The 17,490-nt window shown below is 34.7% G+C and overlaps 1 protein-coding gene and 1 pseudogene across 1 annotated transcript in view; both read right to left on the bottom strand.

The window, feature by feature from the left end:
* LOC126065482 (disintegrin and metalloproteinase domain-containing protein 2-like) overlaps positions 1–12,419 on the bottom strand; it is a 113,959-nt gene extending 101,540 nt beyond the window's left edge. Inside the window, exons 1-4 of the mRNA XM_049865503.1 lie at positions 12,284–12,419; positions 9,302–9,778; positions 8,934–9,010; positions 6,807–6,862 (exon numbers count right to left, since the gene is read on the bottom strand). Of these exons, the coding sequence (XP_049721460.1) occupies positions 6,807–6,862; positions 8,934–9,010; positions 9,302–9,778; positions 12,284–12,419 (746 nt within the window). The remainder of the gene's footprint in view (positions 1–6,806; positions 6,863–8,933; positions 9,011–9,301; positions 9,779–12,283) is intronic.
* Positions 12,420–15,562: 3,143 nt separating this feature from the next.
* On the bottom strand, positions 15,563–16,545 carry LOC126065481 (methylsterol monooxygenase 1-like; annotated as a pseudogene).
* Positions 16,546–17,490: the final 945 nt, after the last annotated feature.

Genomic DNA, 17,490 nt, shown 5'->3' with positions numbered 1-17,490 from the left:
GTAGCCTGCTTCCCTAGAGATTTACAGCCCTGGAAACTCTATAGGGTCTCTATGAATTGGATGACTCAATGGCAGTGGGCTTGGTTTTTTAAGATAATGTAGTAAGCTTTTTGGATACAAAATTAGTATATAAGAATCAACTGCATTTCCATGTATAAGAAACAAATTTAAAGTACAAAGTTTTTCCAAAGTAATGTTTTCAATAGCATCAAAAGTATGAAATGTCTAAGAAGAACATTTAAGTAAATACAATTACCTTCATGGGAGAAGTCATGGAACTATATTGAGCAGTACTAAAACCTAAATAAATGCACTGACATATCATTTTTTATACTCAGGACAACACAGTATTGTAAAATGATCAGTTGTTCCCAAAGTGCTGCGTAGATTAAAAAAAAATCACCACTGATATCCCTACAGGCTTCTTTTGTCAAAAAGTTGATCCTGAAATTATATGAAAGTGAAGAGTAGTAAGAAAAGATGGGGCATTTTTGAAGAAGGAAAAATGTGGAGGGCCTTTATCTTTGAACTATCAACATTTATCATAAAGAGACAAATAGAATAATAAATTAAATAGAGTCCAGAAACAGATATGCCCATAATAAATGTATAATATATGACAGTTCTCACAGAGGAAATTTGTATAGAAGACAGACTCAGTAAAGCTGCAGAGACATCCAATAAGTTATAGGAAAAAACTGAATTGATTCTCTTCCTCACAGAACACTCAAAAGCCAATTTCAGGCATAATAAAGACCTAAATATGAAAGGCAAAACTGCAAAGAGTTTAGAGGATTGCATAAGATTTATTAATGGCATTGGTGTTAAGCAAGTTTTCTTATTCAAGATACAAATTAGCATTCACTATAAAGAAAAAATTCTGATTAACAAAATACTACAAGAAAAGTAAAAATACGAGGCACTGAATAGAAGTGATTTGGAAAGCACATCATGAACTAAGCTCTTTTGGGCAGAAAAATTAAAAAAAAAAAAATCTCCTAAAAATACTTAAGAAAAATTCAGATTAGAGGAAAAAAAAATTGTCTCATACAGATGCTCCACAAAGGAGAAAATACAGATAGTCAAGTGATATTTAAAAAAAAAAAAAAGCACTCAAACATATTTGCATTCAGATTACCAAAAACCTGAAAATCAAAACCGTTGCCATCAAGTAGATTTCGACTCTGAGTGACCCTATAGATAAGACATAGTAGAACCCATCGGATTTCCCAAGAGCTGCTGGTAGATTTGAACTGCTGACCTTTTCGTTAGCAGCCAACTTTTAACCACTGCGCCACCAGGATTAAATCACATTAAATAATTAGTACATACTTATTGGAGCCCTGGTGGTATAGTGGTTATGCGTTCAGCTTAACATACTTATCAGTTATTCTAAACTTAAAATATCAACCAGTATTAACAGTCAGAATATGCAGCCCAGAGGAGTCTATAAATTGCTATAATGCTTTGGGGGAAATGCATTATCTAATAATTATGAAAATGCATGTAACTTAACAACCCAGAAGTATGCTCTTTGCTATATGTACTAGAAAATCTTGTGCACATGTACTAAAAAACACATATGTAAGAGTTTCCACATATGAATATATTTAGTATCTCCAAACTAGAGAAACAAAAAATCCAAAATAAGAGGATAAATTTTTGTATAATCATGAAATGGATACTACAAGGTTATAAAAACAAATAAACTGGAATTACTTGCAACAATATTAATAAATCACACAGACATTATTTTGAGTGATTGAAGTAAATCCTAGAAGAATACAAATAGTATGATTCATTTAATGTTAAAAAACAGTCAAAAAGAAACTAGATATATTTACAGCAATGACAAAAAAAAAAAGTACTTTCTGAGGCTACTTATATACAACCAGGTACCTCATGGAATTTGGTTTCTTGGTTTGGAGGTTTGGGGTCATGGTTTCATGAGATATCCCAGTTAATCGGCCTAATATTGTATTTAGTGCTTCTGCTCTACCTCCTAATTGGTTGCGAAGTGCCTGGAGTCTTAAAAACTTTCAAGTGGCCATCTAAGGTACAATAATTGGTCTCTATTTACCTGGACCACCATAGGAAGAAGGAGAATCAGGAGTAGGAGGAGGAAATGTAATATGTGGCTAATTGTCTTCATGAGCAAATACCTCCTCCGTCATGAGACCAGAAGAACTGGATGGTGCCCGGCTACCACTACTGAACAATTTGATCAAAGATTCTATAGAAGAATCCTGATAAGAAGGGGGGAAATACAGAACAGAATTTCAAAATCTCATGGAATCCAGACTTTGTGGAGCCATGGAGGATGGACAAATCCCTGAAATTATTTCACTGAGGTAATCTTTAAACTTTAAGTCAAAAATATTCCCTGAAATCTTCTTAAAACCAGACCATAGCTTAGATAGTAATGAATGCCTGCCTTGTCATCGTGCTCATAATATTTATCCGTACGGAATTAAACTGACAACAGCAACTTGAAAGATGTGATAGGAAATTTTGGAGGCAGTGAGCTTCTATTAATGGGGGAGAAACAACTCTGAAAAGGAGGATGAAAATGGTTGCACAATTTGAAAAGTGTAATCAATGTCACTGACTTGTACATGTAGAAATTGTTGAATTGGTGTATGTTGCTGTGTATATTCTCAACAACAACAAAAATAAATTATTTAAAAAAAGAAACTAGAAAGAAAACTAAGGTAATGTTTGTCACAACAGCCATTAAAGTGGTTACATATAAAGAGAATGGAGGGGGCTGTTATGGGAAATAATAATCTGTGGGGCTTCTGAGGTACTGTCAATGTCTGCTTATTGTCATTGTTGGAGTTACATGAATGTCTACTTCATAATTATTTATTTAACTGCATAAACACACTTCATATATTTTTGTTTTTTCATATTATGTTGTACAGTGAACATTTAAGACAACAATAACAAAAAAGGCATTTGGCAGTGATTTCTGTGAAAGCAGGAAGATCCATTCCCTTATCTCCATCACCACTCTTAACACACAGAAATAACTGATAAACTGTATTAATAGATTTTTTAATACCCTACTACTTTCTAAACAATGGGTTAGGCAAACTATGGTCCTTAGGCCAGATCCGGCTCACTGCCTGATTTTGAAATAAAGTGGTATTTGAACTTAGCCATGTTTGTCCATTTATATGTTATCTATGACTGCTTTCACACAGCAGTAGAGTTGAGTAGTTGCAAGGGATATTGTATGGCTCTCAAAGTTTAAAATGCTTAACATCTGGCCCTTTGTTTAAAAATTTGCTGACTCCTGTTTAAAAAAAAAAAAAAAACCTGTTGCCATTGAGTCAACTCCAACTCATAGTGACCCTACTTAAAGAGAATGTAAAAAATGATGAAAGAAGTAGAAAGAAAGACAGTGCCGAAAGAGCGAGCAGGTGACGCTGTGCAAACCAAGGAAGAATCTGGTCCAGATTTAGGAAATGGAGTGTTAAATATCCTTTAACGCCCTAATTTGCAACAATGGCCCTCACCATAAGAATACATTAGTATAAGCCTTCCAAAAAAAAAAAAAGCCTAGGGCTAGAAACACCTTCTTCAATTTGTGAATAGGAAGAAAACAATTAAATACCTGCTGCTCAAAGACCATAGAAGAAAGCTACCCAAACCTAAACACCGTTAGAAAGAGCATCACATGCAAAAATGAAAACCCTAAACTATATCTTATGTGTATGTGGAGTGGATTCCAAATGACACCATCCAACAGCTAATGGATAAAACTACCCTCATAGAGAGGCCTCCACAACCCAAAGCAAGACCAAGAGACTATAGAGGATAATATCCACTAAAAAGAGCCTATCAACGATAGTTACCACACATATCATGAAGTTCACACTTGAAAATTGGGAGAAATTATATGTAGAAAAGAGCCGTAATTATAAGAATTTAATAGATTTTTTAAAATAAATGGGTTTCATGTTCAAAAGAATAAAGACAGGAATAGAATGCATGAAAGAGAAGATTTACAGAACACAGACTCAAAGTTTTGTACTGAAATTCTAAAAGTAAAAAAATTCTTAAAGAGTAGGCTAGATATATCTACATAGAGAAATAGTGGAATACAACTGAAAAATCTGAGGAAATATCCCAAATCAAGTGCAAAATCAAGAATAGTGAGAAACAGGAAAGATGTGCTTAAGAAATGTAAGCTATTGAATAAGAGAGTCAAGAACTGCTTACTTTGAAGAACAAAAGGTGATTCACCCAACTTCCTGTCAAACAAGAGTCTCTGATATATATCCAACAGCATTCCGGAAAAGGTTAGGAAAGCGAGTGGGGAAGAAACTGAATAAATTAAATAAATAAAATTTAAAAATTGGTGAGAAGTTTCCAGAATTGAAGCAAGACTATTGATCCTCAAATTGAAAAAGCGCAGTTACTAGAGAGATGAATATTGTAATGTTTCTCTCTCTAGTTCTAGTTACTACAGAGACAAACATTCTAATATCCTCAATGTTCTAATCTGGATCCCCACCCGAGTCTGTCAAGAACACCTTGAGCAGCATGTTAAAGTCAATCACCAAGTGTTCCCATTTTCTCATGTTTGAAGGCCTTTGGCAATCTCCATGCCGCTGCCCCTTGTCCAATAATATTTGATAAAGATAGTTGCTAGAGCTGCTCAAAGTCTGAAGGCAGTACGTGTGGTATCACCTTGTTTATACATGAACTGTTGGCCAAGCCTGGAATTAACGAGCTATCAAGATATCTAAGGGAAGGACCCGTAATGATTGCCATGGAAGGCTTCAAGGCTCCACCAGCAAGAGGGGCTACTTGGAAACTTTGTTTTGTTGTTATTTTCTTTTTCTTTTTCTACTAGTATCCACTTTATTTTCATTTGTTGCATGTAAAATGTGAAAACAGTGAAAGCCCTAAATTTTATTTTGATTACATCCTTGGTCATATTCCAAAAGTTTGATTATGTGTCAGAATCAACTCGACAGCAACTAGTTTGGTTTTGTTGTTGTTGTTGTTACTTTATCAATATTGTGCAACGATAGTTTTGCATTTTTCTTGAGTCAAGGATTATTTTGGAGACTGCTATATTTATTATTTAATCTTCAGCAACCCTGGTGGCATAATGGTTAAGGGCTACTTCTGCTAACCAAAAGGCCACCAGTTCAAATCTACCAGGTGCTCCTTGGAAACACTAGGGGGCAGTTCTACTCTGTCCTATAGGGTTGCTATGAGTTGGAATCAACTCAACGGCAATGGGTTTTTGTTATTTAATCTTCAAATTCTTCTTTGATTAAACACTCGTAATTATGTTCTAGTTCTATTAAGCTGAATCATTAAGAATGTGGTTACTTTTCAAAATATTTTGTGTGCTAGTGTACGATTGGCTTTTATTTCAGTGAACCTTGTCTTTATGCTAGAAAAGAGATGTTTTATTTGTAGGGCATATAATATGAGATTTATCAATTACATAACCATTAACTGTATTCTGTATTCTATACTTTTTTTCTAGCATAAAAAAGACAAACTTAAATCTACTGCTATTATGGCATTTTAATTCATGTCATATTTCTAATCAATTATATTTGACATATTTCAATATATATTAAATATTCTTAAATATTATACTTGTGATGCTGAAAGTTATTCCCATGATGCTTTAGACCCGATCACTGGCTCGCACCATGCCCATCCCTTGGCATTCCAAAGTAGCAGGAAGAGATATTTTGAATCAGATTTTGATGTCTTTCTTCAAACTAGCACCATCCATCTCATATATATAAAAATAACATTTTGCAAAATTTCTGACATATGAAAAGATTGCAGCTATGAATTCTAGGAATGCTATAGGTGCATTTATCTTTATATTGATTTGGTAGGAGCCCTGGTGGTGCAGTGGTTAAAGCTCTCAGCTGCTAACCCAAAAGGTCAGAGGCTCGAACCCACCAGCTGTGCTGAAAGAGAAAGATGCGGGAGTTTGCTTCCATAACAATTTAAAAAACACAAACAAAATCCCTTGCAGTTGAGTTGATTCTGACTCATAGAGACCTAATAGGACAGAGTAGAACTCCCCCATAGGGCTTCCAAGGAGCAGCTGGTAGATTTGAACTGTCAACCTAAGACTATGTAAAGATTAGGGCCTTGGAAACTGTAGGGGGGCAGTTTTACTCTGTGAGTCGCTATGAGTCAGAATCTACTTCAGGGCAATGGATTTGGTTTTAGTTATTGATTTGGTAACCTCACCTGCAGGCTTGTCATTTCCGATTGTCATTATTTTTTGGAAGTCTATTCTTATCATTTTAAGAAGTCCCACTCCAATTTTTGTACATTCCTTAATAGGTTGTGCTTGTTTTCACCAAATATCATCAGCTGAGTTGTGGCTGAGTTGGGCTAATCACAATTAAAGATTCTAGAGCCATTCTAACAGGACATATCAAAGATTTAAAAAAAAAACAAAAACTCACTATTCATGCCTCATGAGAATCTGTTATGATCTATCAAATATAAGTTGGAGATGATGGAACTCTAAAGCGAGTCATATTTATGTTTTCAGAAAGGAAAAAAAAATGTATCAAAATTGACCCTCCATGAAACAAGGGTAGTCCAATAGAAATCTGGTACTACTGGGAAGGAAGAAGATGAGAACACACATTAAGATATTTACTACATGGACTTCAGGGTTTTTTCTTTTTTAAAGTATAAAACCGGAAGCATTCCAAATGTAAAATAATTACATTCTGAATAATCACTGACAATAATGATAGGTAGAAAAAAGGAAAGATAATAAAAAAATGTAGATCACCTACTTTTGTGTTAGGTTCAGGGTGTACTTTTTCCCTTCAATTACAATGTTGTAGGACACCTGGCAGGAGGGTATATTAAAAAGGCAAAAACAGTGTGAGACAATTGTTAGAAAGAAAAACTATCACTTTACATTAACAATAATTAAATTTTAAAACCCATTAATACAAAAAGGAAAATTTGGAATTCAATGTAGATTTTTTTATCTCAATAAAACTTGATCTTACAATATTGGTTTTCATAAAATAAAAATAGAAAGATACCATTTGTGTAATTTTCTATTTTTTTAATTTATCTCATAAAAATAAGACCCCCAAAATGATGATTTTTCAAGCAACTAATTATACAAACTTCATAAAGATTGAGGTTGCCTCAAAATTTATGTTTTAAATGGATAGAGTATAACTAAATAAACTACTGGATAGAAAACGTATTTAGTAAAGCAAAGAATTAGCAGCATATAATGTATAAAAGGAAACCCTGGTGGCCTAGTGGTTAAGTGCTATGGCTGCTAACCAAGATGTTGGCAGTTCGAATCCGCCAGGCACTTCTTGGAAACCCTATTGGGCAGTTCTACTCTGTCCTATAGGGTCGCTATGAGTCAGAATCAACTCGGCGGTACTGGGTTTGGTTTAATGTATAAAATTTACAGATTTTATAAAATGTGTCTGTTCTATATTTGGGTATAATACTCATTTATATATTTTATTAATACTAAGATAAATAAATTTAGGAAAGTGTCTAATAAATGAACAATTTAATCTCTATAAATCTATTTGGGGAGCCTTGAATCTTTGTATTATTGGTGCTTCAATCCATGAACATGGAATATACCTCCATTTATTTAGATCTTTAACTTCTCTCATCTTACCTTCAGTGAGAAGCTCTTGTTTATCTTTATTAAATATTTGATTTCTATGTAATGTAAAATTTATCTTTTCTCAAAAATTCATTTTATATTTTTATTTACTAGAATAGAAATGCAATTGATTTTTATATTTTGATCTCATTTCCAGGGAATTTTCTAAATGCTTATGTTAATTCTAATTTTCTATACATTCTTTGGGATTTTATTCTGTATACAATCAATTCATCTGCAAATAATAACAGCTTTATTCTTTTCCAATTATTATGTCTATCATTTTTGTTCTTTTCTTTCCTTATTGCTATGGCTAGTACTCCCAGGACAGTGATAATTTAAAAAGTTAATAGTGGGCATCCTTGAGTTTTCTTGATCACAGGAGGAAAGCTTTTAATAGTTCAACTTTAGGTATGATGTTTTCTCCAAAGACATTTTTCTATGAGCCACCACTGATAACTATTTTTTATCCTAAATATTTCATACATACAAACATGACAGAAAATTATATAAAGACACAATACCACCAAATTCGTATAAAACATTAAGTATTCACAAAATAATTTTAAGTACTCTGTGTACTGCTCTCACAGTAATATTCCCTTTTTTTCACTCCAGCTAACCAGTACCATGAATTTCATGTTTGTCATACATTGCCTTTAAAAATAATAATGATATTTTAAAGCTGTAATCCCTGTGTTAGGAAGCCAAGTGGGTAGTTGCTAAGGAAATGATTTTATTCAAATTGCCAGAACATTACTGTCCAAACAAAATATTGAGAAACACAATTTTGCTTGTTTAGAAATTGCTTTAGAACTTAGAGAGACAGCAAACTTTCTAATTAAGAAAAACCTATGACCTTGATATCAAAAATGAACAAAGTTGTTGTGAAAGGCAATCTTAAGCATTACTATATTTACAATAAAGATGTGAAAAGTATTAATATAAAGTACCATTAAATCAAATGGCCACTTGGTCACTGGGTGAGTGGGTGAGTGGGGAAAAGACTCTCTAGATGGATCAGGCCAGTGATTGTTGAAAGACACCCAAGAGAGAAGCAGATTTTAGGAGATGGTCTTGGGGTTTTGATACCCAGCATCACTGTACCAGATTTCTATGAAATACTGTTAATCTTGATTCATTCTCAAAAGATCTTTTGCGCCCTAAACATAAAATATAGCCGGCGTGCATGGATGAAAATTGTCTGGTCAACTTCTTAGGAATAACATACTCAAATGGTTTTAAATTACAAAAAATATTAACGTTTCATTACCTGTGATTCAACTCCCTCGCTTATTTTTGACCGTATTTTCTCCGGAACTGTGATTTGTACCCGTAGTTTTTCAGGATCTGCCAGGTGCAAAATGTTTTATTAGAGCAACACCCATCATCTTGCAGCTTCCTTTTGAATTTCCCCCTCGAAACCCCAAATCTGTATTCTATATACCATCTCTGATTTTTCAAATTCCCTCAATTCCCCAGTTCTTTCTAAATTTAAGAGTTTTAAAGAGAAATAGGAATCTTGTTTGTGGGCAGGTTGTGGTAACCTTCGGGCAATAAGCACAGAACCCTCTGTACAAGTAAACTCTGAGCGTCTGGGCCCTCCAACCAGACTCTAAAAAATTGAGTCTCAGCCTTTACCACAGTTAGAAAGGCAAAGCAGCGTCTGAAACTCTAGCTTTGAGGCTTTCACCAGAGTCCAGGGCGGGCCCATTTTTCCCAGGTCATGTCGGGCCTCCTCCGCCCCCTTGCCCATTCCAAGGTGAATTTTGGTTGGGGAAGGCGCATGGTTGGGTGGGCTCGGGCTTGCACGTTGACAGCTGACATGTCCCCGAAGAACAGGGGAGGGCTTTTCCAACTTACAGTGGTCTGTCTGGAGCCCACTGAGCCCAATGAGCAGAAGAAGTAGGAGGCTCAACATGGTTTGACCTCCTGGATTCCCGCCCGAATAATGGCAGTTGGCTAGACCAGGGAGCAGTTGGTCGCGCGGAAAGACTGTGTGACTGCGCACTCTGCAGACGCAAGCGACTGTGACAGGGAGGTGGGCTGAGAGGGTGGGTGGTGTGCTCTGTTGAATGTGGGCTGTCTTGGCGTCCACTCGTGTGATGCCGCTTTGAGCTTAAAAAAACAAAAGACACAACCAGAACCTTCTTTTTAAAAGGCGGCGTAGAAGAAACAGCTAATGAACAGGAAAATTCAAATACACGCTTTAAGTTAACTTTTAATTTAAGCATAATATATAAATACAGTATATAGTGCAAGTCATAGGTGCAGAGCATATTTAATATTCAAGTGAACAGACCAGTGTAATCAGCACCCAGGTCAAGAAATATAACAAAGAACCCCCAAAGCGCCTAGATTGCCCGACAATCCTTACTTCTAACACCATAGATTAGTTTTGTCTCTTTTTGAACATTATGTAGATGGAATCGATCACCATGTTCCCTTTTATGTCTGGGTTCTTCAGTGTGGTGATTGTGACATCCATCCGTGTTATGGGTAATAACAGTTTTTTTTTTTTTTCTCATTGGTGTATATTTTATATTGAATAAACATAACATCATTTATTTTTCCATTTTGTTGTTGATAAACATTTGGCTATTCATAATTTGGGCTCTATTAATATTTGGGCTGTAAATATTCTTGTACCTGTGGTTGGTGAACACATATATATGTATGAGTTTCCATTGGATATATCGTGGGATAAGGTGTGTTTTGATAGATACTTCCAAAGGGTTTTCCGAGACAGTTGTATTAATATATACTCCCACCAGGTGTATTTGAAAGTCCCTATTCCCATACTTCTTACTTTTTTCTTACTTCATTTTAGGCTTTTTAATGGGCTTGGAGAAGTCCTGCATTTTGGTTTTAATGTGCATGTTCATGGTGGTTAATAAAGTTTAACATGATTTTATATGTTTACTGGTCATTTATATAGCTTCTTTGGCCATTGCCTATTTGAGACTTAGGTCCATTTTCCAATTGGATTGTCTTGTCTCTTTATCATGTGTAGAATCGATTAATGTAGTCTAGATATGATTCTTTGGCTGGATATAATAATTGCAAATATATCTCTGTCCCGGAGCTTGCCTTTTCACTTTTTCAATGGGACCTTTTTTATAGTGATATTATTTTTAGAGAACTTCATTAAGTTACAATTTACTCAGTGAAATGCAGAAATCTTAAGCATAAATTCAATATTTTTTTTACGTATGAATGCAGCCAGGAGATCAGATAGAGAAGTTTCCTCATACTCAGTCAGTCAAACCCCTCACCCCACAAAGAAAGCCACATTGTGACTTTTATCTTCCTGTATCTGCCTGTACTTGAGTTTCATATCCATGGAATTATATGGTCTGTACTCTCTTGTGTCTGACTTCCTTTTCTGTACATACTGTTCTTGTGATTCACCAATATTGAGTCATAGGGTAAGTTCAGTGGAAATTTGATTAGAAATACCAAAGAATTTTCCAAAGTAGTTTTACTTTTCAAATCCCTGCCTAAGTTTTATTTGCTCCAAATTACCACCAGCAATAGGCACTGTACTCTTTTTAGTTTTAGTCATTTGGAAGAACGTGTAATGAACACTCATTAAACTTCTCAATTTCATTTGTCTAAAGATTATTGAGAAGCCCTGGTGGGACAAAGTTTAAATGCTCGGCTGCTAGCCCGAAGGTAGGCAGGTGGAATTCACCAGCTCCCATAAATATTTCAGCCTAGGAAACACTATGGGTCAGTTCTACGCTGCCCTATGGGGTCGCTATGAGTCTGAATTGGCTAAATGGTAGACAACAACGAGACATTATTAATGTTGACCAACTTGCCATATACATAAGCCATTCAGATATCCTCCTTAGTGAAGACTTTTGCCAGGTTTAACTTGGGTTATATGTCTTTATCTTTAAGAGCTTCGTTGTTTAAACTAGTTTTAGGAGTTCATTGATTACTATGGTTGTGAGACTTTTGTGTATTCTGTGTATTGCAAATTTTTCTCCCAGTCTGTGGAGGCACTTTTTATGAGAACGTTTTGTTTTGATGTACTCAAATTTGTAAACTTTTTGTTTATGGTTATTTTCTTTTGTAGCATGTCTAAGAAATCTTTGCCAATGTTAAAGTTTAAGAAATGAAAATATGTTTTTAACTTTAATTTAGTACTCACTTTTAGGTCTGTGATACTTCTTGCAGCAATTTTTGAATATGATGTGAAATAGAGATCAATATTTTTATTTCCACACAGATATCAAGTTGTTCCAACATCAGTTATTGAAAAGCCTTTCTTTTTCTTATGAATTATATTCATACCTTTGTAGTAAATCGGATTATAGCATCTCTATGAGTCAGAAACAAGTTGAAAATGGGTAGGTCTAGATCTTGGGTATCTTTTCTTAAATTTATTCCTGGGTATGTAAAGCACTCTCATACTGTTGTGAATTGCACTAATATTTCAATTACACTTCTCTATTAGTTGTTGCTACCATATATAGGACAGAGTAGAGCTGCCCCATAGAGTTTCCAAGGAGCGCCTGGCGAATTCGAACTGCCGACCCTTTGGATTGCAGCCATAGCACTTAGCCACTACGCCACCAGGGTTTCCAACCATATATACATGCAATTAATTATTACTTATTGACTTCGTGTGCCAGGAACTTTCTAAATCCCATGTTGTTTCTAGTAGGTATTTTGTGTATTCCTTTGGACTATCTCCGTAGACAATCATGGCATTTGTGAATAACAACAGATTTATTTCTTCCTTCCCCATTTTCCTAATTTGTTATACCATTTATGCTCTGTCACTGCACTAACTAGGGCCTCCAATACAACATTGAATTGAAGAGGTTACAGGAGACACCCTTGTATTATTCCCAGTCTTAGAGAGGAGAAGAACGTTTGAATATATCACCAATAAATATATGATGCTAGCTATAGGATTTTTGTAGATGCACTTACTCTTATTTAGAAATTGACTTTTATCCCAATTTGCTGAGATGTTTATGATATGTGTTGTAGCATGGATGTTGAATTTTATCCAATACTTTTTTTTTCTGTATAAAATGATGTGATCAAATTATTTTCTCCATTTTCTGTTAACGTTGTGAAATAAATTTATTGATTTTTTTAGTGTTGAAGTAACCTTGCAGTTCTGGAATATACCTATTTATATTTCTTTTTATATTTTGCTGGATTTGATTTGATTTCTGAATCCATATTCATAAGACATAATTGTAATTTTATTTTATTGCAGTGAACTTGTTGGTTTTTCATCAGCGATATGCTGGCTTCATAGCACAAACTGAGAAGTGTTACCTGTCCACTATTCTTTGAACCAGGCAGTGTAATGTTTGAAATACTTCTTCACTTATAATTTTTTTGTGATTCACACAGTCAAATGTCTTTGTGTAGTCAATAAAAAACAGGTAAACATCTTTCTGGTGTTCTCTGCTTTCAGCCAAGGTCCATCTGACATTAGCAATGACATCCCTTGTTCCACAGCCTCTTCTGAATTTGGCTTGAATTCCTGGCAGTTCCCTGCTAATGTACCACAGCAGCCATTTTTGAATTATCTTTATAAAAATTTTGTTTGTATATAATATTAATGATACGATTTGATAATTTTTACATTTTATTTGATAGCCTTTCCTTTGTAACAGGCATGAATACGTATCACATCCAATCGGTTGGCCAGGTAGCTGTCTTCCAAATTTTTTGGCATAGATGAGTGAGCGCTTCCAGCTTTTCATCCATTTGCTGAAGCATTTCCATTGGTATTTCATCAATTCTTGAAGTTTTTTTTTTTCACCAATGCCTTCAGTGCTGATTGAGCTTCTCCCTTCAGTATCATCAGTTCTTGATCATATGCTACTTCCTGAAATGTTTGAACATTTATCTGTTCTTTTTGGTACAGTGACTGTATTTCTTCCATCTTCTTTCGATGCTTCCTACATCATTGAATTTTTTTAACTATAGAATCCTTCAATATCGTCACTCAAGGCTTGCATTTTTTTTTAGTTCTTTCAATTTACAAAACGCCAAGTGTGTTCTTCATTTTCCGTTTTCTAACACCAGGTCTTTGCACATTTCATTAAAATACCTTGTCTTCTCATGCTTTCCTTTGAAATCTTCTGTTCAGTTCTTTTACAACATCTTTAGTTCTGTTTTCCTTAACTGCTCTGCACTCAAGATCAAGTTGAGCAAGTTACAGAGCCTCTTCTGGCAGCGACTTGACTTTGATCTTTCTTTTTTGTCTTGTTGATAACCTTCTGCCTTCTTCATGTATGATGTCCTTGATGTCATCCTACAACTCTTCTCATCTTCAGTCATTAGTGTTATGTGCGTCAGATCTTTTCTTGAGATGGTGTCTAAACTCAGGTGGGATATATTCTGATGAACTTGTTTTAATTTTCTTCAGCTTCAACTTAATTTGCGCATAAGCAATTGACAGTCTGTTTGCAGTTGCCCCCTCCCCTTGTCTTCACTGATGATATTGTGCTTGTCCATTGTCTCTTTCTATAGATATAGTCAATTTGATTGCTATATATTGCATCTGGAAAGGTCTATGTGTATTATCATCATTTATGTTATATATAGTATTCCCTAAATGTCATTTAGGTCAAGTTGGCTAATATATTGTCAAATATTTTATATTGTTACTGATTTTTTTTTTTGTCTACTCATTCTTTCAATATAACCAAGATTGTAGATTTTCTATTACTCCTTTGTGTTCTATCAATTTTTAATTCTTGAGTTTTGAAGATATGTTATTTTTTTCCATCATATTTGGACATATTTTTTCTTCTCGATAAATTGAGCTTTTGTCATTTTGAATGTCAGTCTTTGCCCATGATAATATTTCTTGTCATTAAATCTATTTTGCCGGGCATTTTCATAGCCAGAGTTACTTTTTTATGATTAGAATATACATGTTATTTTAAAAATTCATTTCCTTTCAAATTGTGCCCTGATACTTAAAAGTGTGTCTGAGTTTGTACAGAGCATATAAATGGGTCTTTGTTTTATGCAGTCTGACAATATTTGGCTTTATTCGGAATAATAGGTCCATTTCATTTAGTATAATTACGGACATATTAAGTTTGCAACTCTTATCTTGCTAGTGGTTTTCTATTTTTCCTGTATTTTTATTTATTTTGTTTTTACATAATTACCTTCTCTTGAATAATGGAGGTGTTTTTAATATACCATTTAATCTATTCTCCTCGATTTATAGATATACCACTTGATTTTTGTTGTTTTAATGATCAGAGAATATATTATACATTTTAATATATTACATTCCACATATATTATGAACAATGTAAGAATGTTATAACAGTAAAATTCCATTAAACCTCTTTGTTCTATTTTTGCCATAAAATTTAATTATACGTATTTGGATTATAAAAATTTACTGTGATGTTTTATTTAAACTTAAAGACTTTCAATATAAAATTTTAAAATGACTTCTATATTTACCTATATCTTTCCTTCTTTGATATTTTCCTTTCCTGTGTATGCAGACATTCATCTGGGATCATTTCCTTTAGCCTGAAGAAATTCCTTTAGTGCTTGTCTAATACAATTAAATTCTCTCTGCTTTTTGTTTGTATAATTATTATTTTTTTTTTAATGTTTGTCCTCATTTTAGAAATGTAATCCTTCTGGGTATAGAATTCTGTATTGACTTTTTTCCCCCACATTTAATATGTATTGTTTTATTTGTACATAAACAGGACTCGTATGTAAAGTAGAAAAAGTTCCCACTAGGAAGATAATTAAAGACTGTTAATGTCCTATTTAACACTTAGCGGCCAGGACACGTGCTTATTTCTGCTCCCAGAAACGATGTTAGCTACTAGTTTCAGTTCAGGGAAACCTGTATCTTCAAGAGGGTTTATAGGAGAGGCTTATTCAGTTTTTTTGCTCCAATTCCTTCATCTTTTCAGTGTAGGCATTAAAATGAGAGTCTGTTCCAAAAATTTTATCCCACCATGTAAAAGTTGGAGCATAGTTTCCGATGAAGTTCAATTGGGGGAAATCATGATACTGTGAACAAATATGGAAAGAGATGAGATGTAAAGGATTGAAAGGAGTATCATAACCACCATAGATATCAATAGTTATCTATCAAATGAAAGGTCAACAATGCCCAAAGAAAAATTATAAGGTCACAAAAAAGCGTGATTCCAATGAAAAATTCATTTCCAAGAATTAAGGTCTCCAGAGGATGTACATATTCAGTATCTATTCAAAATGGAGCCTGACACTCATGATGAATTTTAGGAATATATTTTGTAATCTATTGTGGTGTAAGAATCTACTACACAGGAAATAGTGCCAGGTATCCTCATTCACAGCACAACCAAAGCATCTTAGCACAGCAAGTCCTTCACAAATTATTCTTCAATTCTTTCATTCATTTTAGACTTGAAATTTAATGATTTCCCTTAGTATCTTTTAATACGAGTTCTCTTCTGTTCAATATAAGTATGCATATCATCTTGGCATTCTTTCTCAATTGTAAGAAATTTTGAAATACTCTGTGAAATAATAGATTCCACAAATCAAAGGCAGCTGGATACAAAAATGATTAAAAAGAAGCACTTTAAAACATTTTCACCGGCTTTCCAATGATTCTGGCTTATACTTCTGAATTTTGTACTATTTCATGTAAGGTATAAATTGAAACAAAAATCCAGGTAAACAGAACAAGAAAAAAAGAACCTCATGAACTCTGAAGGATCCCCATGTTGCAGTCTGAAACTATGTATTCAACGTATAGTTCCAACATTTTTAAAAGGTTCTTGTAGTGGGTTCTCAGGTAAATGTAAATCTGTGGACTCCACACTGAAGGATGCTGAATTGAAGACGCTGACACTTTCTTTTTTTGTCATTTTTCAAATCTCTGCAGTCAGCCTTAAAATTCTGGACTGTAGCAAGGGAACTGATGGCCATTATCATCCAGATTAGGTCAGGTGCTTCTGCCTCAAAACCTACCATTCTACACTCCATGGTGGAGCCGAGTTGACATTTGTTTATTTTTGAGCCCCTTAAAATATTTTTATACATTTTTTAAATTGTGTTTTAGGTGAAAGTTTACAAAGCAAATCAGTTTCTCATTGAACAATTAATACACCTATTATTTTGTGACATTTGTTGCCAACCCCGTGACGTGTCAACACTCTTCCCCTTTCAACCTTGAGTTCCCCATTTCCATTTGTCCAGCTTTCCTGTTCCCTCCTGCCTTCTCATCATTGCCCCTGAGCTGGTGTGCCCATTTAGACTCATACATATGGTTGAATTATGTGCGTTATTGTTTGTTTTATGGACCTGTCTAATCTTTGTTGAAGGGTGATCCTCAGGAGTGACCTCAGTATGTTAAAAGTTGTCCTCGGGGGGGTCATACTCTTGGAGTTTCTCCAGTCTCTGTCAGACCAGCAAGTCTTGCCTTTTTGTGTGTGTGTGAATTCGAATTTTGTTCTACACTTTTCTCCAGCTCTGTCCAGGACCCTTTATTGTGATCCCTGTCAGAGCAGTCAGTGCTGTTAGCCTGGCACCATCTAATTGTGCCAGATTCAGTCTGGTAGAGGCTGTGGTAGTTGTGGCCCATTAGTCCTTTTGACTAATCTTTCCCTCGAGTCTATGGCTTTCTTTATTCTCCCTTGCTGTAGACGGGGTGGGACCAGTAGACATATCTTAAATGGCCACTCACAAGCTTTAAAGGTCCCAGACACTACTCACTATAAAGTAGGATGTAGAACACTTTCTTTATAAACCGTGTTATGACAGTTGAGCTAGATGTCCCCAGAGACCACGGTATCCAGGCCTCAGCTCAGTAA

This window comes from Elephas maximus, chromosome 22, assembly GCF_024166365.1.
Source record: "Elephas maximus indicus isolate mEleMax1 chromosome 22, mEleMax1 primary haplotype, whole genome shotgun sequence".
Taxonomy (NCBI): Eukaryota; Metazoa; Chordata; class Mammalia; order Proboscidea; family Elephantidae; genus Elephas; species Elephas maximus.
This window is presented reverse-complemented; position numbering and strand designations above follow the sequence as displayed.